At 42.9% G+C, this 25,557-nt stretch overlaps 1 protein-coding gene across 1 annotated transcript in view; it reads left to right on the top strand.

Moving 5' to 3' along the window:
* The window catches only part of LOC122540182 (dynein axonemal heavy chain 8-like), a 1,320,893-nt gene that overhangs the window by 297,479 nt on the left and 997,857 nt on the right, over positions 1-25,557 (top strand). The window contains exon 14 of the mRNA XM_043675532.1: positions 19,775-19,851. Coding sequence (XP_043531467.1) covers positions 19,775-19,851 — 77 coding nt within the window. The remainder of the gene's footprint in view (positions 1-19,774; positions 19,852-25,557) is intronic.

The raw sequence follows: 25,557 nt of genomic DNA, 5'->3' as shown, positions 1-25,557 counted from the left end.
CTCCTTCTCTTGGTTTACCTCTTGCCTGCTGTGCCTGATATTAGATTCTTGAGACTTTCCATACTGTCTGTTATTTTACTTGTCCTGGAAACTTTAATAACATCTGCTGAGCCCTTACCACTTTAACTTTTTCTGTCAATTTGCATGAGACTGAACCTCCCTCAACTATTTAATTTAGTTTCCACACTAATTCCCTCTCTTCTATTATGCAGACATTAGGAGGATCCAGCAAATCAGTGTCAGAGACCCTCAGCAGCACCTCCACCTCTGGAAGGAAACTTATCAATCCTCAGAGGAGGTTGCTGCAAGGGTTTCATCTGTAATCTCCTCCAGTTCATGGACTTCCAGCTTATGTTCTCTTTCTTGGTTAGGCTTGCAAGCACAATTTAGTGAACATGTTACTGACATATTCTTGCAATTGGCTGAGGAAGAAACACCTTCGGCATCTAGTACTCAAAGCACTCAGAGTGCAACCAGCATGAGTGGAGTGTGGCAGTTTGGCAAGTGCAGGAGTCTAAGAGTCAATCTTTTGTCTTAGAATCGAGTATGAGTTGCTGGTAGTTCTTTGATAACATTAACTGTTTAGTTGGGTTTAATTATAAAGGTAAACAGTTAAGTCTCTTGTAGCCATGTAGAAGTACCGCTGTTGGATTGGGATGGACAAAGTTAAAAATCGCACTACACCAGTTTATAGTCCAACTGGTTTACTTGGAAATACTAGATTTTGGAGCGCTGATGAAGCAGCAGTGCTCCAAAAGCTAATACTTAGGACTATAACCTGGTGTTAAGTCTCTTTTGGCATGAAGAAAGTAAAACCAGTCTCTCCTCTTGGGTGGGGCTGCAGTTATTTGGACAGTTATTTGGGGCTAACAATTAATCTGGTTTAAACCAGTTACTGAAATAGTTGAGGCAGAGCGTACTTATAGAAATGCCTCTGTGTAATCAGAACAGAGTGCAACCAGCGGTAAGTGTAGTGGGGAGTTTGGTAAGTAGGGGGTGAGAAGGAGGTTTTTCTCTGCTGTCTAGTTTTCCTAGCTACTTTCACAGATTAGTGGGGTCAAGGGCAGGCCAAGGCCCAAGAGCTGAGAGGCTATTAAAGAATTAGCTGGAAAGCACCAGGGACACGTACAAAGGATGGGGTGGCATTGTGGCTCAGTGGTTAGCACTGCTGCCTCACAGCGCCAGGGATCTGGGCTCGATTCCAGTCTTGGGTGACTGTCTGCATGGAGTTTGCACATTCTCCCCATGTCTACATGGATTTTCTCTGGGTGCTCCGGTTTCCTCCCACAATCCAAAGATGTGCAGGCTAGGTGAATTGGCCGTGTTAAATTGCCTGTAGTATTCAGGGATGTGTAGGTTAGGTGCATTTGTCTGGGGTAAATGTGGGGGAATGGGTCTGGATGGGTTACTCTTTGGAGGGTTGGTGTGGACTTGTTGGGCTGAAGGGTCTGTTTCCACATTGTAGGGATCCTATGATTTAGAATAAGAGGAGATTAAAGTTAAGGTAAGAGGAGTATCTTTAAGTTCAAGTAATTCAAAAACCTAGTAAGTTAGACTAAGGTCAAGTTTAAATTATGGCAGGTGAAGCCAGTTAAATGTACTGTCTGCCCTGTCTTATGTGGAAAGCCATATAATTTACTGGTGTCCTAGACAATCATATGTGAAGAAAGTGTTCCCAACTGCAGAAACATGTGCTCCTTGTTTAGGAGCTTGAGTGACAAATGGAGATACTACTTCATATCTCTGAGACTAAAGCTAAATGGATAACATATTTAAGAGAAGTGGTCAGACTACAGTTCAAGGGACTGGAGCAAAGAAGGGAATGGGAGGTCACCAGACAGGCAAAGGGAATCAAGCAAGTAGTAAAGGAGTTCCTTAGAGTCTTCCTCACATATCAGTTTTCCATTCTGGAAGCTGATAATGATGCTGGTTCCTTAAGGGAATGCAGACCGAGCCAAGCTTCTGTTAGCACAAGCTAACTGTACAAGATAGGAGGAAGACCAAAGCAGTAGTGATACTGTTAGAAGATTCATTAGGGTAACAGATAACTTTTTACAGCTGAAAATCCAACTCTAGAGTGGTGTGTTGTCTCCTTGGTTCTACAGTCAAGGATGTCATTGAGCAGCTGAAGGGCATCCTGAAAGGAGAAGGTGATAAGATAGAGGTTTTGACACACATTGGTACTGGCACAGATAAAATCAGGGAGGAGGCCTGGCATCAAGAATTTGAGAAGCGAGGCAACAGACTCAAAAGCAGAACCTTTTAGGTTGCCTGTGGATTACTCCTGGCGCCAAGTGCTGGCAAGCATAGAAATAGGAGAAAAGGACAGTTGAATCCATGGCTCAAGTTGCTGCAGGGGGGAGGTATTTAGATTTTTTTTAAAATTCTCTCATGGGACATGGGTGTTACGAACATGGAGGTCAAACCCCTCTTCTACCTAAAACTAAAAACACCCAGACAAGCTCGCCTCGCCTCGTAATCTGTTAAAAATGTAAATGAGTGAAAGAAAACTCCTGATTTCCACTGTTTAAAGAAAAAAATAACCTGAGTCCCCTTTTTCTCTTAACTAATCTCTATATAACTCCAATTCTATAAAAGTGCTGTTCCAATAACACAATTATTAAACATTAAATTTACTTAATCTCTCAAAGCCCATACAGTCTCTTATGTGGTCTTCCTTCTGTCCTTCTGATTCTGCTGTCTTCTCCCTAGGTCATCTTATTTTTTTGTTTTGTCTTTTTATTGCGAGTGTCTTTGTATAAAATTCATTGGCATCTTTAATAGAGGATTACTTTAAGAGAGATTACTTTGAGAGTGTTGAGATGTTTATTTCTTCAACTGGCAATTGGCTATGAATAATTTTCAAAATGACCTTTTTTTTAAATCCCCAAGACTCATACCCTCTCATTGGTCCGTCGTTGTCAATACAATTAAATTCAAATTCAGGGTTTTTTTGTATCCTGAACACAATTAAAATTAATTGGTTAAGTTCAAATCCGGTTACCTTAACATCAAAACACAAGTCCAAGCTGATTGTTACATATTATCAATTCTCAGTGCTCTCTGCCTGTGTCAGCTAGTCACAGACACATGCGCTGTCACACCTGTCAGCTCAGAAAAGGCACCTCTCTCTTAAAGTGACCATCCCCTCTTTCAACTTTGTAACACTTCCCCTGAAGAATAAATCAACCATCATAATGAAACCATCATAATATAGGGTGGCACAGTGGTTCAGTGGTTAACACAGCTGCCTCAGAGCGCCACAGATCTGGATTTGATTCCAGCCTTGGGCAACTGTCTGTGTGGAGTTCGCACATTCTCCCTGTGTCTGTACAGATTTCTTCCTGGTGCTCCAGTTTCTTCCCACAGTCCAAAGGTGTGCAGGTTAGGTGGCTTGACCATGCTACATTGCCCATAGTGTTCAGGGATGTGTAGGCAAGGTACATTAATCAGGGGAAAATGTAGAAATAGGGTAGGGGAATGGGTTTGGGTGGGTTACTTTTCGGAGGGTCAGTGTGGACTTGTTGGGCCAAATGGCCTGTTTCCCCACTGTAGGGATTCTATGAAATGATGGTTTCATTTTTCTTCTTCTGAATCTTAAAGCCATTATTATTAAATACATATGTCATTAATTTAAATTATTTCTTTCATATTAATTCTGCACACATAAATAAATTTGGACTGTATCGGTTCTATCTTATTTACACAATTTCTTTTAAATCTGTGATATTGCATCTGCAACAACATTTTCATTACCCGCAACATATACAATTTGTAAATTAAAAGTCTGCAACATAAAGATCCAATGAAATAGTCTCTTTTTTTGTCTTTAAATCTTTCCAAAAATGTGGGAGGGTTGTGGTCCGTGTGCACAACCATCTCCGGAGCATTGTTCGTCACGTAAATGAGGCTAGTACCAAACTCAATAACTCGTTTTTGATGGTGGAGTATTTTCTCTGGTGTTTATTGAGTTTCTTTGAAACTTGATCTTTCAATTCTGTCATCATCCTCCTGCATTAACACAGCTCCAACCCCTATATCACTGTCATCGATTACAACTTTAAAGGGTTTTTAAAACTTTGATGTAGCTAAAACTGGTGCAGTGGTTGACACAGCTTTTAAATTCTGAAATACCTCCTAGCATTGTGCTGTCCACCAAAACGTTTTGTTCTTCTTCTGCAAGTCCATCAGCAGGCCTTCACCATGCATATGTTTGGTATAAACCTCTGGTAGAATCTGCGAAATCCCAATAATTGAAGCACTTTTTTCTTCAAGGATGGTTGTGAAAATTCCTTGATGGCCTTTGCCTTCACATTCCTTGGGGTCATCCTTCCATGTTCAATGTCATATACCAAGAACGCCTCCTCTGTTTTTTTAAGTTAATTATCGGTTTTGCATTTCATAATCATTCAAAAAGCTCTGCCAAGTGCACCATTTGATCGTTCCATGAGTGGTTAAAGTTCACTAAATCATCAAGCTAGATGACACAATTACTTAATCATACCACAATTCTGTACATATGTCTTTGAAATGTGGCTGGTCCATTCTTCATTTCAAAGGGCATCACTTTGAATTGATATAGCCCATCTGGGGTTACAAATGAAGGAACGTCTTTCATTTTCTCTGATAAAGGTACCTGCCAATAACCATGCAGTAAGTCAAACTTTGTGATATAAGTGGCTTGTCCAACTTTCTCTAGAAAATCTTTCAACTCGGTATTAGATGTAAGTCCGTTTGGTTACGGCATTGACCTTCCAATAGTCCACACAAAATTGTTGAATCCCATCAGATTTGGGAACTAACATGACTGGCAAACTCCATGCAATCTGACCCTGCTCGATGATGTCTTCTTTGAGTATCACATCCACTTCCTTCTGTACCTGTGCGGCTTTGAGAGGATTAAGCCTTTAGAGGGGAAGTGGGTACTGCAGATGCTGGAGATTAGAATCAAGATTAGTTTGGTGCTGGAAAAGCACAGCAGGTCAGGCAGCATCCGAGGAGTAGGGCAAAAGCCCTTCACCAGGAATGAGGTGGGGAGCCTCGAGGGTGAAGAGATAAATGTGAGGGGGGTGGGGCTGAGGGGAAAGTAGCTGAGAGTGCAGTGGGTGGGTGGAGGTGGGCTTAAAGGTGAAAGGTTGGAAAGGATGGTGGAGCGGATAGGTGGGAAAGAAGATTGACAGGTAGGGCAGGTCATGAGGACGGTGCTGAGCTGGAAGGTTGGAACTGGGGTAAGGTGGAAGGAGGGGAAATGAGGAAACTGATGAAGTCCACATGATGCCATGGGTTGAAGGTTCCGAGGTGGAAGATGAGGCATTCTTCCTCCAGGTGTCAGGTGGTAAGTGAGTGGCGATGTAGGAGGCTCGGGATCTGCATGTCCTCAGCAGAGTGGGAGGAGAATTTGAAATGTTCGGCCACGAGGTGGTGGGGATTGATTGGTGTGGGTATCCTGGAGATGTTCTCTAAGCGCTCAGCAAGTAGGCGGCCAGTCTCCCCAATGTAGAGGAGACTGCATCGGGAGCAATGGATACAGTAAATGGTATGTGTGGAGGTGCAGGTGAAGCTTTGAAGGATATGAAGACTCCTTTGCGGCCTTGGATGGAGGTGAGGGGGGAGGTGTGGGCACAGGTTTTGCAATTCCTGCGGTGGCAGGGGAAGGTGGCAGGAGGGGAGTGTGGCTTGTTAGGGGGTGTTGACCTAACCAGGTAGTCACGGAGGGAACAGTCTTTACGGAAAGTGTATAGTAGTGGGGAGGCAAATATATCTCTGGTGTTGGGGTCCATTTGTAGGTGGCAGAAATATCGGCGGATGATGCGATCTATACAGAGGGTGGTGGGGTAGAAGGTGAGGACCGGGGGTTTCATTCCTTGTTGCTGTAGAGGGGATCTCCATCAGTTGTGACCGACTTAACACTGATATTTTCTACAAACCCACTGACTATCACAGTTACCTGGATTACACCTCCTCCCACCCTGCCTCCTGCAAAAATGTGATGCCCTATTCCCAATTCCTCCACCTCCACCGCATCTACTACCAGGAGGACCAGTTCCACCACAGAACACACCAGATGGCCTCCTTCTTTAAAGATTGCAATTTCCCCTCCCACGTGGTTGAAATTGCCCTCCAATGCACCTCATTCACGTCCCACACCTCCGTTCTTGAAGCCCATCCCTCCAACTGCAACAAGGACAGAATGCCCCCGGTCCTCACCTTCCACCCCAAAAACCTCCGTATAAATGGCATCATCCACCGATATTTCTGCCACCTACAAACAGACCCCACCACCAGAGATATATTTCCCTCCCCATCCCTAACCACTTTCCGTAAAGACTGTTCCCTCCGTGACTACCTGGTCAGGTCCACGCCCCTAATAGCCCATCTTCCCCTCCTGGCACTTTCCTGTGCCATCGCAGGAATTGCAAAACCTGTGCCCACACCTCACCTCCATCCAAGGCTGCAAAGGAGCCCTCCACATCCATCAAAGCTTCACCTACATTTCCATACATGTCATTTACTGTATCCATTTCTCCCGATGCGGTATCCTCTACGTTGGGGAGACTGGTCATTTACTCGCATAGCACTTCAGAGAACATCTCTGGGACACTATTCTATCCCATTTTTAAAGGAATTCCTCGTTATTTAACTGACTTTGATATGTTTCTCCGGTGGTTCTCCTAACCTCTGGCACATTTTGCAGGTATGGCAAAATTCAACCACTTCCTTGTGCAGTCCAGGCCAAATTGTAGTGTTTTTGTATCTTAGCCTGAGTCTTCTTCACACCTATTGGACCTCCGACAGGTAATTCATGTCCTACCCACAATACCTCCTGCCTGTATGCTACTGGCAACACAATCTGGTGCACTTCTGCCAATTTCTCCTTTGCATATTCTCCAACACCATCCTGATATAATGATCGTTGTCTCCCGAATCATAATCCATTGACAGCTGATCCACTTGGCTCACCCTATTTTCAAGGACCAGGCTCAACAATGCATCCTTCTTTATTGGACTGCGCATACAATACTGTAGGAAACTCTTGAACACTTGCCCCTCGCTGCCCTTTACACGACCAGAATCCAGTCTATATTTGAGTAATCGAAGTCTCCATTATAACTGTTGTATAATGTTGAGAGTGTGTTGCTGGAAAAGCACAGCAGGTCAAGCAGCATTCGAGGAGCAGGATTTATAATTTTGGCATTTCTCCGTAATTTCCCTGCAGATTTGTTCCCCTATATCCTTTCCACTAATTGGTAGTCCATTGGCTACAGCGAGCAATGTGATTGCACAATTTTATTCCTTAACATGTAGCATCATGGAATTTACAGTACAAAGGAGGCTATTCAACCCATCATGCCGGTACTAGCTCCTAAAAGAGCTACTCAGGTAGTCCTAGGAGAGTGGTAGACACAGCTTCCATTACAGGTTTCAAAAGAGCTGAATATATATTTGAAAGTGATTAATTTAGAGGGCTGCTATGGAGATAGCAATGGAGACCTCAATAATCATGAAGTGCTTTGAGAGGCTGGTCATGGCACACTTCAAGTTGAGTCTTCCAACCTGCCTTGAACCCCTACAATTTGCCTAACAATGCAACAGGTCCACAGCGGATGCCATTTTCCCAGCCCTCCACTCATCCCTGGAACATCTGGACAACAAGGACACCTACATCAGACTCTTGCTCATCAATGAAAGGTCTGCCTTCAACACCATTATCCCCTTCAGACTGATCTCAAAACTCCGAAATCTTTGTCTTGGCTCTACCCTCTGCAACTAGATCCACAGCATTCTGACCCACAGTCTGTAATCAGTGAAGATTGACAATTGCACCTCCTCCACTCAAGCACTCAACACTGGAGCACCCAACGGATCCGTCCTCAGCCCCCTCCTCTACTCCTTGTACACCAAGGACTTTATAGCCAAATTCTGAACAAATGCTATCACCAAATTTGCTTATGAGCATTGTAGTAGGGTTGCTATCTAACAATGATGAGTCAGAATACATAAAGAAGATGGAGGGGCTTGGTAACATGGTGCTGAGAGAACAACCTCACTTTCAACATTTGCAAAATGTTGAAACTGGAAGAAAAGAGAACCCCCACCTACATCAACAGAGTTGAGTTGAGAGGGTGGAGGGCATCAAGTTCCTAGGAGTGATGAAAACCAACGACCTGTCCTTGACTTCCCACATAGATGCGACAGTCAAGAAGGTACAACAATGCCTCTTCTTCCTGAGGCATCTAGGAAATTTGGCATGTCATAAGGACCCTCATCGATGTTTACAGAATAACCTTTGAAAGCATACTGTCTGGGTGCATAATGGCCTGGTGTGGCAACTGCTCTGCCAGGACTTTAAGAAACTACACAAGGTTGTGTGCACAGCTCAGATCATCACAAAAACCAGCCTTCCATCCATTGACTCCAGCCTTCCATCCATTGTACAGCTCGCTGCCATGGAAAGACTGCTAAAATCATCAAAGACCCATTGCACCCTTGTAATGCTCTCCTACAACCTCTTCTGTCAGGCAGAAGATACAGAAGCTTGAACACATGCACTGGCAGGTTCAGGAACAGCTTGTTCCTGGCTGTTATTAGACTGATGAATGGATTCTCTAATTTCAAATAATGCCATGTGGTCATAATATTGATCTTGCCTCATGCACGCCCTGTGAGATGTAACTTGTATGCCTCTAAGTTTTTTTCTCATCCTGTGGTCTGTATGTCCTTGCTTACTGTGATCTGCTCATAAGCAAAGCTTTTCACTATACTTAGGTACACGTGACAATAAAACAAATCAAATCAAGTCAAATCAGATGTGTTGTGTGATGTTTCTCTTGCAGAGAGGGTTGCCAGAGTGGTATCGAGATGTCTCCTTCAGACAGATGATTGGGAAACAACTTTTGATTCTCCATGGGTATTTCAATTAAGATGATTCAAAAGAATCATGAATGGGCAGGGTCATGGCTCACACAGACTCAGGAAGGTTTTTAGTTTTGCTTTCATTTAGTTGCTGGCTGCCAAGCTAAAAACTTGTGTTCTCTGCTGCTGGAATCTTAGCAGTGAGGCTTCTTCTTAAAAATCAAAAGGTGCAGACTGTTTCTTTCAGCTGACCCTGGAGAAAGACAGCACCTGAGAATAAAACTGTTTTTGCTAAATTGCCTTGCCAATGGTGTGTTTGTGGGATGCTGCCTATATCAGAACCCTTGTTGATTAGTGTTGGTTAAGTAATATATTATCTTGTGAAATATTTCAATAGTATTAAAGTTGTGTCAATTCTTCCTTTTTTAATTTCAGTTGTGTTGTAAGAATAAAGAACGTTTTGATTAAAGCCTAGTGATGGGCCATGCGAATCAAATTTGGAACAGACCACTTTACACATGCTTTTAAATATAAAAGTTAGGGTCTCAGCTAACTCATTACTATATTTTGGGTGTTGGGGGAGGGCGGGAAAGGGGTGTTGGTCTGGCCCATCACAATATTTGCTGCTCATGTCCAGGATCAAAATCTCTAAATTTAGGTTTGGTTTAGGATTATTGGGCTCAATAATCCTAAACCAATAATCCTGAGTATTGATGTTTTTGGGTGTTGCATTTGTTTGGCTTAAATTAGGTGTGCCTTATGTAATAGTGGCTCTTACATTGGCTAAGAGTTTTTTTTGGGGTATGGAAGAAGTCGTTTGGAGTGATACAGAAGGTGATTAAAGCAAAACTTTTGCAATTTGCAGGCAAGCTGAAGTTGGAGTTGCCTGTGTCAGGAGCAAAAGGGCAGATAATTGTAGTAATAGCTCAGCACTTAAGATTTCCAGGAATATAATTGGAATAATTAAAAATGGCTAAAATTCATTGAAAATGAAGCAGCTTAAATTAGAGGCAATGGCAAAGGAAAAAGACAGGCAAAAGCAAAAGATAGAGATAATTGCAACAGAACAAAAAACAAAGGGACAGCACAGTGACTCAGTGGTTGGCACTGTTGCCTCACAGCACCAAGATCACAGGTTTGATTCCTGCCTCGGATGAATGTCTGTGTGGTGTTTGCACATTCTCCCCGTGTCTGTATGTGTTTCCTCCAAATGCTCCGATTTCCTCCAAAGATGTGCAGGTTAGGTGGATTGGCCGTTCTAAATTGCCCATAGTGTTAGCTGCATTAGGGGTAAATAAAGGGTAGGGGAATGGGTCTGGGTGGGTTACTCTTCTGAGGTTCGGTGTGGACTTGTTGGACCGAAGGGCCTGTTTCCATATTGTAGGGTATCTAATCAAAAAAAGAATTAAAACAGCATGAATATAAAAAGTAAGTGAGAAAGTTTGAGTTACGATTGAAAACAGAAGGAAAAGGAAGAAAGAATAATCCTGGCAGAAGAAAGGGATAAAAGGATTTTGAATTTCAGAAGTTGAAACTGAAAAATGAAAGATGACCTGAAATAGCAGAGATAAAGGTAAAAGATGGCAGTAATGATGAGGGCAGTGAAGAGCAAACACATTGTAGCCAAAGGTCTGATGGGGATCTGGGGTTTAAATAAGTTCAAGTGTTGTAAAGATTTGATGAGATGGATGTAAAAACCTTTTTCATTTAATTTGAGAAAGTGACTAGACAAATGAAATGGCTACTGACTATGTTGTATTAGTCAGAAGTCACACAACACCAGGTTATAGTTCAACAGGTTTATTTGAAATCATATAAACTTTTGTAGCACAACAGTCAGGTATTATTGATTCAAGCAAAGTTGGTAAGTAGAGCTAATGAAGTATTTGTGTCAATATCAGAGGAGGTATCTGGGGAGTATGATAAGATGAAAAAAGCCATCTTAAGAATGTATGAATTACTGTCAGAAGCCTACAAGCACCATTTTAGGAATCTAAGGAGGGAACCTGGCCAAATGTATGTAGAATTTAAAAGGATCAAACAAAGTAACTTTTGGTGGGTGGATAATGGCATTGAAATGGATCAGATATATGATGCTATTAGAGAGACTGATATATTGGAGGAATTCAAAAATTCCCTTCCTGAATTAGTGAGAACTCATGTGAAGAGGAGAGTTAAAACTGCAAGATTATCATCAGAAATGACAGATGATTATGAGTTAGTTATAAATCAAAGTTTGACTTCCGACATCAATTTCAATCTGTGAGGGATGGAAATTAGGGAGAATAGAAATCCTCAGGTGGTAAGGGAAAAGGAGATCTCTTTGAAGATGGTAAAGATAATTTACTACAGGCTTAAAAAAAGAAATACCAAGGGAGAACTCAGCTGTCTGAACTATCTTGGCTCCACTGTGGCAACCCTCTGCAAGAGAAACAGTACAAAACACATTTCTCTTCAAGGCACAGTACCATCACAGTGTTACCTGCAAACTTAGAGATACTGTCCTCAACACTCACCTCCAAATCGTTTATATAAATCAGACAAATTAAGGCTCCAGATACCGATCCTTGGGGATGCCACTTTCAACTTGAATCCAGTCTGAGACATTCCCATCTTTACCTCCCTCTATTTTCTCTTGTTTAGCCATGCTGCCAAAGACCCATAAATCCTAAATATTTCTAATTTGCTAACTAATTTTCAATGTGGCACTGTATCAAATACTTTCTGGAAGTCTAAGTTTGCAACATCTATGGCACTACCCTCATTGCCCATGTCACTTTGTCAAAGAACATAGTTAAATTTGTCAGACATATCCTGCACTTGACAAAGCCATATTGACTGTCTAGAATTTGCTTTTACTCTTTAAGTGTATATTTATCTTATCCTGTATTATGGCCTCTATCAGGGTTTGCACTATTGATGTCAAGCTGACAGGTCTGTAGTTTCCTGGGTTATCCTTTGCCACTTCCTTCAACAACAGTGTCACATTTGCAATCCTCCAATCCCTCAGGAGTAACTCTTAGTTCAAAGAGACCTGAAAATTTCTATTAATAGCTCCAAAGTTTGCTTCTTTACCTCTTAGCATTTTCAGATTCATCCTATCCAAGCCTGGCAGCTTCTTTACCTGGAGTGCTGCCAACCTTGTTAATACCTTTTTTTTATCTATCACTGTACTACTCAGTTGCTCAACACCCACACTTCCAATTGGGCCATTGTCGCCATCCTTCAGTTGGATAAAGGCAGAAGGAAAATATTAATTTAATTAGATGAGATTACCTACAGTGTGGAAACAGGCCCTTTGGCCTAACAAGTCCACACCGACCCTCTGAAGAGCAACCTACCCAGACCCATTCCCCTATACATAACACTACGGGCAATTTAGCATAGCCAATTCACCTAACCTGCACATCTTTTGGACTGTGGGAGGAAACCGGAGCACCTGGAGGAAACCAACGCAGACATGGGGAGAATGTGCAAACTCCACACTGACAGTCACCCAAGGTGGGAATTGAACCCCAGGTCCCTGGCGCTGTGAGGCAGCAGTGCTAACCACTGTGCCACCGTGCTGCCCTTCCTCTGCCATAACCTTTGCTTTTGTGTTCCATTTACTCTGCTTTTTCCTCATGGGCCCCATTCTATCCTTCACCAATGTTTCATTCTTAACATATTTGAAGAACATTTTACTATTTGTTTTAGCACAGCCTGTCATCCTTTCCATGTGCTGTGTATTGACCCATAATGCCCTTAGGGAGGCAATTCCAGAATTTTGTGCCAGTGACAATGAAGAAATGGTGATGTATTTCCAAGTCAAGATAGTGAGTGGATTGGAGGAGAACTTGAAAGTGGTGGTGTCCCTATGTATCTGCTGCCCCTGTGCTTCTAGGTGGAAGTGGTTGTGGGTTTGGAAAGTGCTGCCTAAGGATCCAAGCTGAATTTCTGAATTGTATCTTGTAGATAGTACACATTCTGCTACTGAGCATTGGTGGTGAAGGGACTGGATGTTTGTAGATGTAGTGCCAACCAAGTGGGCTGCTTTGTCCTGAATGGTGTCAAACTTCTTGATCGTTGTTGGAGCTGCAACCATCCAGGCAAATGTGGAATATTCCATGACACTCCTAATTTATGCTTTATAGATAATGAACAGATTTTGAGAAGTTAGAAGTTGAGTTACTCATTGCAGTACTCCCTTACCTGCTCTTGTAGCCATTGTGTTTTGGTGAGTCTTGTTGAATTTCTGGCCAGTGGTAATCTCAAGGATGTTGAGAGTGGTGGAATTAGTGATTGAATATCAAGGGGTGGTGTATTATCTCTGATTGGAGATGGCTATTGCCTGGCATTTGTGTGGTGCGAATTTAACTTGCCACTTATTATTAAGCATGAATATTGTCCAGATCTTATTGCATTTAAACATTAACTACTTCAGTGTCTGATGAGTAATGAGTGGTGCTAAACATTGTGTAGTCTTCAGCGAACACCCCCACTTCTGACTTATGATGGATGGAAGGCCGTTGATGAAGCAGCTGAAGATGCTTGGACCTAGGACAGTACTCTGAGGAATTCCTGCAGAAATATTGAGATTTCTGACCTCTTACAACCACAAGCATTTTCCTATGTGTCAGATATGACTCCAGTCACCGGTGAGTTTTTCCCTTGAAACCCATTGATTCCAGTTTTGATTAGACTCCTTGACACCATACTCAGTTGAGTGCTGTCTTGATGTAAAGGCCTGTCCCTCTCCCCTCCCCTCTGGAATTCAGCTCTTTTGTCCATGCTTGAACCAAGGCTGTAATGAGGTCAGGAGCAACGTGGCACTGATGGAATATAAACTGGGCATCATTAAGCAGGTTATTGCTGAGCAGATGCTGCTTGATAGCACTATTGATGACACCTTCCATCACTTTATTGATGATTGAGAATAGATTGGTGGGGGTGGGAATTTGCTGGGTTGGATTTGCCCTGTTTTTTTTATGTACAGGACATACATGGACAATTTTCTACATTGTGAGTAGTTGTTATAACTGTACTAGAAGATCTTGGCTAGGGGAGTGGCAAGTTCTGGAGCACAAGTATTCCTACTATGACTGGAATATTGTCAGGCCCATAGACTTTGCAGTATTCAGTGCCTCCAACTATTTTATGCTCTCACGTGGAGCGAATCAAATTGGCTGAAGCTGACATCTTTAATGCTGAGACTACTGGAGGAGGCTGAGATGGATCATCTGGTACTTTTGGCTGAAGATTGATGAAAGTGTTTCAGCCTTCTCTTTTGCACCGATGTGTTGTGCACCTCCATCTTTGAGGATGGGGATATTTGTGGAGCCTCTTTCTCCAGTATTTTCTTTAAATGTGCCACTGGCTGTGGCACGACTGCAGAGCTTAGATCTGATCCATTGGTTGTGGAATCACTTAGCTCTGTCTGTCACTTGCTGCTTATGCTATTTGACACACAAGTACTGCTTAGTAGCTTCACTAGGTCAACAGACCTCATTTTTAGGTCTGCTTGGTACTGCTCCTGGCATTACCTCCTACAGTACCCATTGAACCAGGGTTGATTCCCGGACTTGATGGTAATGGGTGAGTGGGGGGATATGCCAGGCCATGCGATTGCACTAGAAGATTAGATTAGATTCCCTACAGTGTGGAAACAGGCCCTTCAACCCAACAAGTCCACACCAACCTTCTGAAGAGTAACCGCCCAGGACCCATTTCCCTCTGACTGATGCACCTAACATTATAGGCAACTTAACATTGCCAATTCACCTGGCCTGCACATCTTTGGACTGTGGGAGAAAACCAGAGCAAATTCATACAATGCTGGAATCGAACCCAGGTCCCTGAAGCTGTGAGGCTGCAGAGCTAACCACTGAGCCACTGTGCCGCCCCAGAATATAATTCTGTTGCTGTTGATGGCCCTCAGTGCGTCACGGAAGCTCAGTCTTGAGTTACTAGGCCTATTCCATCCCATTTACCACTGTGACAGTGCCATGCAACATGATGGACCTTTATTTTCAATGTGAAGGCAGAACTATTCTTCACAAGGATTTTGCAGTAGTTACTCTTAATGACAGATGTAATGGACAGATGCATCTGCAGCTAGCAGGTTGGTAAGGATAAGGTCAAGTATGTTTTTTTCCCACTTTTTGGTTCCTTCACCACAGCTGCAGACTCAGTCTAGTAGCTATGGAGGGTCAGCAAGCAGCTAGTCATGGATCAGAGCACTGAATAATGAAATGGGTGAACATTTTCAGAGTACAGCATCAGGCCACACCAGCTTTATACCTGCAGCACGTGCCAGCAGTTTACATGGTAAATATGTTCCAGGTCCTTTGACTAATTGGACATGTATGAAGGTCAAAAGAGACCAGTGTTTAATGGGATCAAGAGTTTTTCAATCACTCAGAACGTCGGCACAGTCTGTACGTGTGCTTGGTTCTAGCAGAGTCCAAAGATCAGGCTAAGTTGACTGACATCACCATATGGGTGCTATGTGTGAGAAATGATTCTCACTTTTCAATAATTTCAGTCTGAGTCAAATTCCGAAGCAGGTACTTATTGAAACATTCTTATAAGAATGGGTGTCCAACAAGTAGGCACACCGATCAACAGGTTACATCGCAAGTTATACAGTTTAGCTGAGTTTCTTGGTACTCCTCTTTTAGCTTATTGGTTTTAGCATGCAAAGCGTCAAACCTATCATAAGCTACACACTTCATCCCTCCTCTGTTTACTTCTCCCACTACTCTAAGCCTGCCGCCCCTTAATCTTGTTTGTTTCTTGCCTTATTTGGCCTTATACGTGACAAAGTGCAGGTGTTAGCTTCGCTGTTTTACCACATAGCTTGACCGTTTCACCACATCCCTCTGTGATCTATTGTTAATGTGCATCCCCCATCATTGCAAGCTGTGTACGTGCTTTCTAGATCAACACTTCTTCCCCAAACTGAGCATTATGACCTGTTTGTGATTGTGTACATGCTTGCTAAAGCAACATTTCGTCCTCTATAGCCCACACTGAGCTTTATGACCTGTTTGTGGTTGTGTACGTGCTTGATAAAGCAACATTTCGTCCCCTATAGCCCACACTGAGCTTTATGACCTGTTTGTGGTTGTGTACGTGCTTGATAAAGCAACATTTCATCCCCTATAGCCCACACTGAGCCTTATGACCTCTGATTGTGGTTTCTGCAGCACTGAGCCTTATACTTTTCACAATTTTTTTTACAAGCTTATTGCAGAAGGAACACTTACATTTTTCACAAACATATTCTCCACATATGTACCACTTTAAATTACGTATGTGTGTTTAAGTGGTTTCAAGCAATGTGGCTCAGGATCCAGAAAGAAGGGGTTTGGAACCTGTGAAGAGGATAGGGGCTCAGCTCCCGAGGTGGGTGATCGGAACCTGGGAGAGGTGGGGAATAGTTTGGAACCCAGGACAGGGGTCCAGATACAGGATGGGGACAGGGTGGAGTGGAGAGGGACTCAGCAAAGAAGGAGATGTCAGTACACAGGGGGAAGGGAGTGGGCCAGGACCCAGATGAGGAACCGTCAAGACCTGGCAGGGGTGTCAGAAACCTCCCATTCTCTTGCCACCTTCAATTCTCTCGCCCGATCTAATTCTCTTCCCTGCCATTCTCCTCCCTGTGACATGACTGTGCTCTTTAAGAGATGTATTGTGTCCTACTTCTCTTGCAGAGAGTTTTTAGGACAGTGATGCCAGAATGTCTCCTTCAGAAAGACAGTTTGTAAACACGTTGAGTTCTCCATCGGTGTCTTTTTCTCAAAAGGGCCAAAGATTTAGGAGTGGACAGGATCAGGGCTCACACAGACCCAGGAAGGCTTTTAGTATGGCTTTCATTTAGTGAGACGGTCTGTGGCTACATCGAACAGTCCCTCTTCAGTATCTACACAGGCACTATACCCCGACTTTTCCGCTGTTACATCAATAACTGCATCGGTGCAGTGTCCTCACCCAGGCTGAACTGGAGCAGTTCATCGACTTCAATACAACTTCCATGCCGCCCTCAAATTCACTTGTTTCATCTCGGACACTTCCATCCCCTTTCTTGACCTCACCATTTCCATCTCCGGCGACAGTCTCCAGACAGTTGTCTATACAAACCCTCAGACTCCCATAACTACCTGGACTACACCTCCCCCCACCCAGTATCCTGCAAGAACTCCATCCTATTTTCCCAATTCCTCCGCCACTGCCACATCTGCTTAGACAAGGAGACATTCCACTCACGAGCATCCCAGATGTCCACTTATTTTGAACAATGTGCTTTTCCTCCCTCTGTCATCAAGACAGCCCTCCGCTGCACCACCTCCATTCCCAGTTCCACTGCTCTAAACACCCCCCCCAACGCAATAAACACAGAGTACCCCTTGTCCTCATCCATCACCGCACCAGTCTCCGCATCCAATGCATCATCCTCAAATACTTCCGCCAACTCCAAATAGACCCCACAGCTGAGAACATTTCCCCTTCCACACCCCTCTCTGCCTTCTGCAAAGACCCGTTTCCTGCAATAGTCCTTGGTTTATGCCATCCCTGCCACTGAACCCCCAGATACCTTCCCCAGCAATCTGATAAGATGAAAAACCTGCTGGTACACCAACTTCTTCACCTCCATCCAGGGCCCCAAACAATCCTTTCAGGTGAGACAGAGTTTCACCTACTCTCTTCCAACCAAGTTTACTGCATCAGGTGTTCCTGATGTGGTCTTCTCTACATTGGGGAGACTGAATGTAAACTCAGGAAACATCTCATCGAGCATCTCAGCTGTGTCCACAGGGGCCAACTGGGCCGCCCAATCACTGCCCATTTCAATTCCCCAAACCACTCCCTTTCTGACATGACCATCCATTGCCAAAATAAACCACAGCTCTATTGGATGAACAACACCTTATCTTCCACCTGGGCACCCTACAGTTCGGAGGACTCAACTGAGTTCTCCAATTTCAAATAACCTCCCTCCCCATCCCTTGATTCCCTTCCAAGCCCATCCCCCTCCCTTCCACTGCTCCCTGCCACCTACTGGATTCATTTCTCCCATTGACCAAACTGATTGTACCCTCTACCTGTCTTCACTTATCCCCCTTCACCACTCTGCCCATGCCTCTCCCTTTGTCTGTGGCTCCCCCCACACCCACCCCCAGTCCTGAAGAAGGGTTACACCTGAAACATTCTTCCTATAGCAGGGAGTCCACCTCATCCATTCTGACCAGATATCCTAAATTAATCTAATCCCATATGCCAGCAATTGGCCCGTATCCCTCCAACCTCCAGTCTCCACCACTTCTTCTGGCATTTCATTCCATTCACTCAACACTCTGCATGAAAAAGTTGCGTCTTAGGTTGCTTTTAAATTTTTCACCTCTCAGCTTAAACCTATGCCCTCTAGTTTTGGACTCCTTTAGGAAAAGAACTTGAATGTTCACCCTTTCTGTGCCTCTCATGATGTTATAAACTTCTATACGGTCATTTCTCAGCCTCCAACACTCCATGGAAAATAGCCCCAGCCCATTCACCCTCGCACTGTAGCTCAAATCCTGCAACCCTGGCAACATGTTTATAAATCTTTGCTTAACCCTTTAAGGTTTAACAACATCCTTCCTATAGCAGAGAGACCAGAACTGAACACAGTATTCCAAAAGTGGTCTACATCTGCAACATGATCTCCCATCTCCTATACTGAATTCACTGACTGACCAATAAAGGTAGCATGGTTGCTCAGTGGTTAGCACTGTTGCCTCACAGTGCCAGGGATCTGGGTTCAATTCTACCCTCGTGTTACAGTCTGTGTGGAGTTTGCACATTCTCCCCATGTCTATGTGGGTTTTCTCCGGGTGCTCCAGTTTCTTTCCACAATCTAAAGATGTGCAGGTTAGGTGAATTGGCTATATGGAATTGTCTATAATGCTCAGGGATGTGTAGGTTAGGTGCATTAGTCAGGAGTAATTGTATATTAAAGGGTAATGGATGGAATTGGGTGGGTATTCTTTGGAGGGTTGATGTGGTCTTATTGGGCTGAATGGCCTGTTTCCACAATGTAGAGATTCTATGACAAAAGGTCCAATCCACTGATGGACTTATTTGATAGACAGTACTTTGACTTAGTTATCAATGATACCAAACACCTTCTTCATTATCCTGTCTACCTGTGACTCCCATTTTAGATTAGATTAGATTACATTACAGTGTGGAAACAGGCCCTTCAGCCCACACCGACCCGCCGAAGCGTAACCCACCCATACCCCTACATTTACTCCTTACCTAACACTACGGGCAATTTAGCATGGCCAATTCACCTGACCTGCACATCTTTGTGACTGTGGGAGGAAACCGGAGCACCCGGAGGAAACCCACGCAGACACGGGGAGAACATGCAAACTCCACACAGTCAGTCGCCTGAGGCAGGAATTGAATCCGGGTCTCTGGTGCTGTGAGGCATCAGTGCTAACCACTGTGCCACCGTGCCGCCCTTAAATGAATTTTCAATGAACTACGAACACATACTCCATGATCTCTTTGTTTGGCAACACCCCCTAGGACCTTACCATTAAGTGTATACATTTTTTAACTTCTATGTGCTGGTGCCCATCTCCTTACATATTTAATTTCAACACTCTCCACCCAGACTAGAGAATTTTCCCATGAAGATATTGGTCCCAGTTTGTTGAGGTGCAACTCATATCTTTTGAATAGGTACTTTCTGACTAGACCTGGTCCCATTGTCTCAAGAATCTCAAGCCTTCATGTGCCATTCCTAACCTAGCCATCCTTTTTTTTCATTCATAGTATGTACTTTGAGTTAAATAATTAGAGGCAGCTTGTTGCAAATCATAAATATCTTGTTGAAAACATCTGGAATTGAATATCATGAGAACTAATTTTTTTTTCTGTTTAAATATTTTAGAACTTGCTTAATGACTTCATGAGTAACTCCTTTGCTCAAATTATTTCTTCACGGCATTCTTTACAACTTCTAAAAAGGCAAGTATTCAAATTAAATATTTTATCAGTATAAAATTTTGATTCGGAAAGGATTAATTTTTTTATTGGTAAGTGTGCTTGTTTACGATTCTTCATGGTCCAGAGATGCAAATATTTTCAAAATGCAATATTTAAAAAATGCAAATATAAAAAAAATTAATATGCATGTAATAGTTAATGCTAGCACAGCAAATTGGATTCCTTGTGGGGCTAGTTGGTTGAGTTGGCTGGAGGCAGTTCTAGATTAAATTACTGACAACATGTGGTTTGCCCCCATTCTAGTAGGTTGGATTTGGGTCTTACCTCTTTGCCTTATCTGTGTTCAGAGATTGTAGTGCTGTGTGTTGGATCTGCATTTGGACAGAGAGCTGAAGAAGGAGAATTTTTAAAAACACATTCATGGGATGTGGCTATCACTGGTTGGGCCAGCATCTATTGTCCATCCCTAGTTGCCATTGAGAATGTGTTGATGAACTGCCTTCTTGAACTGTTGCAGTCCATAGATTCACATTGTTGTTAGAGAGAGAATTGTAGAATCAGTTGATCAAGTGACATTGAAAGAATGGTGATATATTTCCAAGAAAGGGTGATGAGTGGCTTGAGGGTTGCCTGTTGCCCTTGTCCTTCTAGTTAGTGAAGGTTATGGGTTTGTTAAGATGCAAACTCTTCTAGATAGCACACACTGCTGCTACTGAACTTTGGTGGTGGAAGGTGTGGATGTTGGTGGATATAATGCCAAACTAGTGGGCTGCTTTGCTTTTGATGGTGTCAAGCCTCTTGAGTGTTGTTGGAGCTGCAATCATGTAAGTATGTGGGGAGTATTCCTTCACATTCCTGACTCATGCCTTGTAGCAGGTGGACAGGCTTTGGGGAGTCAGCAAGTGGACTGGTGCAATATTCCTAGTAACTGAACGAACTGCTCTTGTAGCCACTTTATTTAAATGGCCAGTCCAATTGAGTTTCTGGATAATGGTAACCTCCAGGATGTTGACAGTGGAAATTCAGTGATAGCAACACCATTGAATGTCAATCATTGATGGTTAGATTCTCTCTTGTTGGATGAAGGTGGTAATTGCTTGGCAATTGTGTGGCAGTAATGTTGCGTGTCACTGTTCAGCTCAAAACTTGATATTGTCCAGGTCTCGTTGCATTTGGATATGGACTGCTTCAGTATCTGAGGAGTCATGAACAGTGCTGAACATTGTGCAATCATCCCCACTTCTTACCAGATGGAGCAACTGAAGATGGTTTAGCCTCGGCCACTACGCTGAGGAACTCCTGCAGAGATATCTTGGGCCTGAGATGATGATTTCCAATAGCCATAACCATTTTCCTTTGTGCCAGATATGACTCCAGTCAGCAGAGGGTTCATCCCTTGATTGCAATTGATTCCAATTTCTACGGCTTCTTAATGTCACACCTGAAAAATGTGGCCATGATGTCAGGGGCTGTCACTTTCACCTCACCTCTGGAGTTCAGCTCTTTTGAACAAAGGCTATAATGTGGTGAGGTCAGAATATGGAGTTTAGGGAAAAAATGGGCTGTGATATCAGGGATTTTGCTGTGGGCTTATTTCTAAAATAGAAATTCAATAGAACAAGGTTTGAGGAAATCTCCTTGGCTTTCTTCAACAATGAATGGGAATAAAACAGGAAAAGAGTAAATCAAACTTCACTGTCTTGGGCTTAAGAGGGGAAAGGCAATCATAATTTAAACTTACCCCCTTCTCATAGAGTTATAGAGTCATAGAGTCCTACAGCATAGAGACAGGCTCTTCGGCCCAATCTGGTCCATGCTGACCAAAATATCCATCCACGCTAACTCCATTTCCCTGCTCTTGGCCCGTATTCTCCTAAACCTTTCCTATCCATGTATTCATCCAAATGCCTTTTAAATGTTGTTAATGTACCCACCTCAACTACTTCTCCTGACAGCTCATTCCATATGCGTACCACCCTCTGTGTAAAGACATTGTCCTTCAGATTCCCATTTATTCTTTCCCCTCTTACCTTAAACTGATACTCTCTAGTCCTTGATTCCCCAACACTGTGAAAAAGACTGAGTGCATTCAGTTACAAATCACACAACACCAGGTTATAGTCCAACAGGATTAATTGGAAGCATTAACCTTCAGAGCGTTGCTCCTTCATCAGGTGATTGCCTATCCATGCCTCTCATGATCTTATACACTTCTCTAAAAGCCCCCTTTAGTCTCCTATGCTCTAACAAAAAAAAATCTATCTTGTCCAACTTCTCACAATAACTCAGTCCCTTGAGTCCTGCCAACATCCTTGTAAATTTCTTTTGTACTCTTTCCAGTTTAATAACATCCTTCCTACAGCAAGATGACCAAAACTGAACACAATATCCAAGGGCGGCCTCATCAAAGTCTTGTAGAACTGCAACAAAACTTTCCAACTTCTATACTCAATGCCCTAACTGATGAAGGCCAGTGTTCCAAAGCCTTCTTCCCTGCCCTGTCTACCTGTGACTCCACTTTCAGTGAACCATGCACCTGAACTCCAAGGTCCCTCTGTTCCACCACACTCCTTAAGGCCCTACCATTCACCATGAAACTCCCATCTTGCTTTGACTTTGCAAAATGCAAGACCTCACAATTATCTGTATTAAATTCCATTTGCCATTTCTCAGCTTACTTCCCCACCTGATCAAGGTCCTGCTGCAATTTCTGATAACCTTCCTTACTGTCCAATGCACCGCATATTTTAGTGTCATCTGCAAATTTACTAATCACGGTCAATAAAGTGTGGTGCTCGAAAAGGCACTGCAGGTCAGGCAGCATCTGAGGAGCAAGAGAGTTGATGTTTTGGACATAACTCTTCATCTTGGGAGGGGGAGGAGACTGAGAAATAAATGGGGGAGGGGGCTAGGGAAAATGTAGGTGAGATGATGATAGATGGGTGGAGGTAGAAGGTGATTGTGATAGGTTGGTGGGAGGTGTGGAGCAGACAGGTGGGAAGGAAGGTGGATAGGTAGTTCAGGTCAGGAGGACAGTATCGAGTCACAGGGTTGGATTTGGAATGCGGTGGGGGTGGGGAGATTTGGAAACTGATGAATTCAATGATTCAATGTTGAGGCTGTGTGTTTGTAGGCTCCTGTGACAGAAAATGTGGTATTCTTCCTTCAATTTGTGGGGGATCTTTGTTATGGACTAGACCAGACCACTCAAAACATTCTTAAGCAGGCAGCCTAGATCATAACTTTGCAATTTGTTTAGGTAAGTGTACAGTGAAAATTACCCAGTGTTAGTTAGCTAGGTTGATTACCAGGTTTTAAAACAGACAAAAAATTATTCACAAAATTACACAATGAAACACAAAGAACAAAACAATGAACTCCTACAGAACTTAGTCTATCCAAACTAGACTTAATTATGCTGTTCCAAATATACACAACAATCCCAATAAGCAAACCCCTTTAAAAAAAAACAGTAAAAATGGAACAAATGCTTATAGGTTAAAGTTAGAAGACCAGAAGGAGAGAGATAACCTGTTTCCAAATAGCTGAACTCCTAACTAGTTCTGGACTGAACTGCTCAGCTAGAGAGCTGACTACTCCCCTTTCTTTATACAGGTCACTTCTAAAACATGACCACTTTGGCCTGAAGTCTCAACTGTTTACATAAAAACAAAAGGCCTGTCAACATCCTTTTTCATCTTTGTACCAAACTAGTCACCTCGGAGCCGAGACCTGTTTATGACCCCTCTGAAAAAAATCAAGGACACCGTATCCTTGAGAAAAGGAACAGCTTTTTGAAAAAAGGGATCAGCTTTGTGACACTTCCTCCCTTAAAAAAATGCACCGTCAACATCAAAAGATGGCTTCATTTTAAAACCCTTCAAAAACCCGGTTAGTAGTCTACACATGCATATACACTATACTAACTTTAAACATGTAAACATGCATAACTACATGGAAATTTAGGACGTGACATCTCCGCCACCGAATGCCTCCATATATAATTCAAGTGTAGATAATGCATCGGCAATCATGTTTTTACGACCTGCCACCTGCACAATTGTCAAATTGAATGGCTGCAACAACAAGCTCCATCTAAACAATCTGGCATTTTTGTCCTGAAATTTTCCCACACATGTCAATGGATTATGATCAGTGTGTACGATTGTCTTAGATGCATCGCTGGTAATATAAACACTGAAATGTTGTAATGCCAACATCAAGCTTAAAATCTATTTCTCCACTGTTGAATATTTCTTTTGATGAACATTCAACTTCCTGGAAAAATACCCAATGGGTCTTTCTATCCCCTCATCATCCTCCTGCAAGAGCACCGCACCAGCACCCACATCACTGGCATCGATAACCACCTTGAAAAGCTTCATGTAATCCAGTATGGCTAATACTGGGACAGTGGTTAACACAGTTTTTAGGCTATCAAATGCCTTTTGACAGTCTACTGTCCAATGAAACTTCTTGCCCTTTTTAACAATTTGGTGAGTGTTAGAGCCACACTGCTAAAGTTCGGCACAAACTTTTGGTAAAATCCACTCAATCGCCGGAACAGTAGTACCGCTTTTCTCGTCGACGATGTGGGAAATTCCCCAATTACTTTCATTTTGCATCCCGTGGGGCCATTTGTCCATTTGTCCATGGCCCAGGAAGGTGACTTGGGCTTTGGACAAATTCACTTTTATCTAGGTTTACCACCAAGCCTGCCTTCCAAAATCGATTGAACAAGTCCGATAAATGCAGTAAATGTTCCTTCATTGAGTGACTAAAAATCACCAGGTCATCAATATACACCACACAGTTGGGTAACCCGGTAATGACCTTATTAGCCAGTCTCTGAAGTGTGGCTGGAGCATTTTTATGCCAAATGTCATAACTTTAAACTGATATAGTCCATTTGGCGTTACGAAAGCCGAAATCGCCTTTGCTCTCTCTGACAGAGGTGCTTGCCAGTAGCCTCTGAGCAAGTCCAACTGAGAAAGGTAAGATGCTTGTCCCACTTTTTTGACACAGTCCTCCGAACATAGAATTGGATATGCATCAGTCTTTGTAATGGTGTTGACTTTGCAATAGTTCACACATAACCATTGGGTACCATTTGGCTTTGACATTATGACGATGGGTAAGCTTCAATCACTGCAACTCACTTTGATTGTGCCAATTTGGAGCATGCATTCTATCTCCTTCTGAACCTATGCCAACTTCAGAGGGTTATGCCAATAAGGATGTTGCTTAATCGGAACAGCATCTCCTATCTCTATATCATGTACAATTAGGTTAGTACTTGCCAGTTTATTTCCATATATCTTTCCATGTGATAGTAATGACTCTTTCAGGTCATTTTGATTTTCTTGTGGAAGGTAACTCAATAATTTATCCCAATTTTTGACAACTGTCTCACTGTCCAATTTGATTTGAGGAATGTCCAATTCAGAATCTTCTGAACTTGGTTGTTCCTTCTGTGCTGTAATCATTAACACCTCTTATTTTCCTTCCCTATCAAAATAACTTTTGAGTATAATCACATGACACACTGTGTGAGATTTCTTACTGTATGGAGTCCTTATTAAGTAGTTCACCTCACTCAATTTCCTCTTGATTTGATAAGGTCCACTAAATTTGGTTTTAAAGGCTCTCCTGTTATTGGTAGTAACACCAATACCTATCCCCAATCGCAAAATTGTGAATTTGTGATTTCTTATCTGCTTCCTGTTT

This window comes from Chiloscyllium plagiosum, chromosome 3 (genome assembly GCF_004010195.1).
Source record: "Chiloscyllium plagiosum isolate BGI_BamShark_2017 chromosome 3, ASM401019v2, whole genome shotgun sequence".
NCBI lineage: Eukaryota > Metazoa > Chordata > Chondrichthyes > Orectolobiformes > Hemiscylliidae > Chiloscyllium > Chiloscyllium plagiosum.
This window is presented reverse-complemented; position numbering and strand designations above follow the sequence as displayed.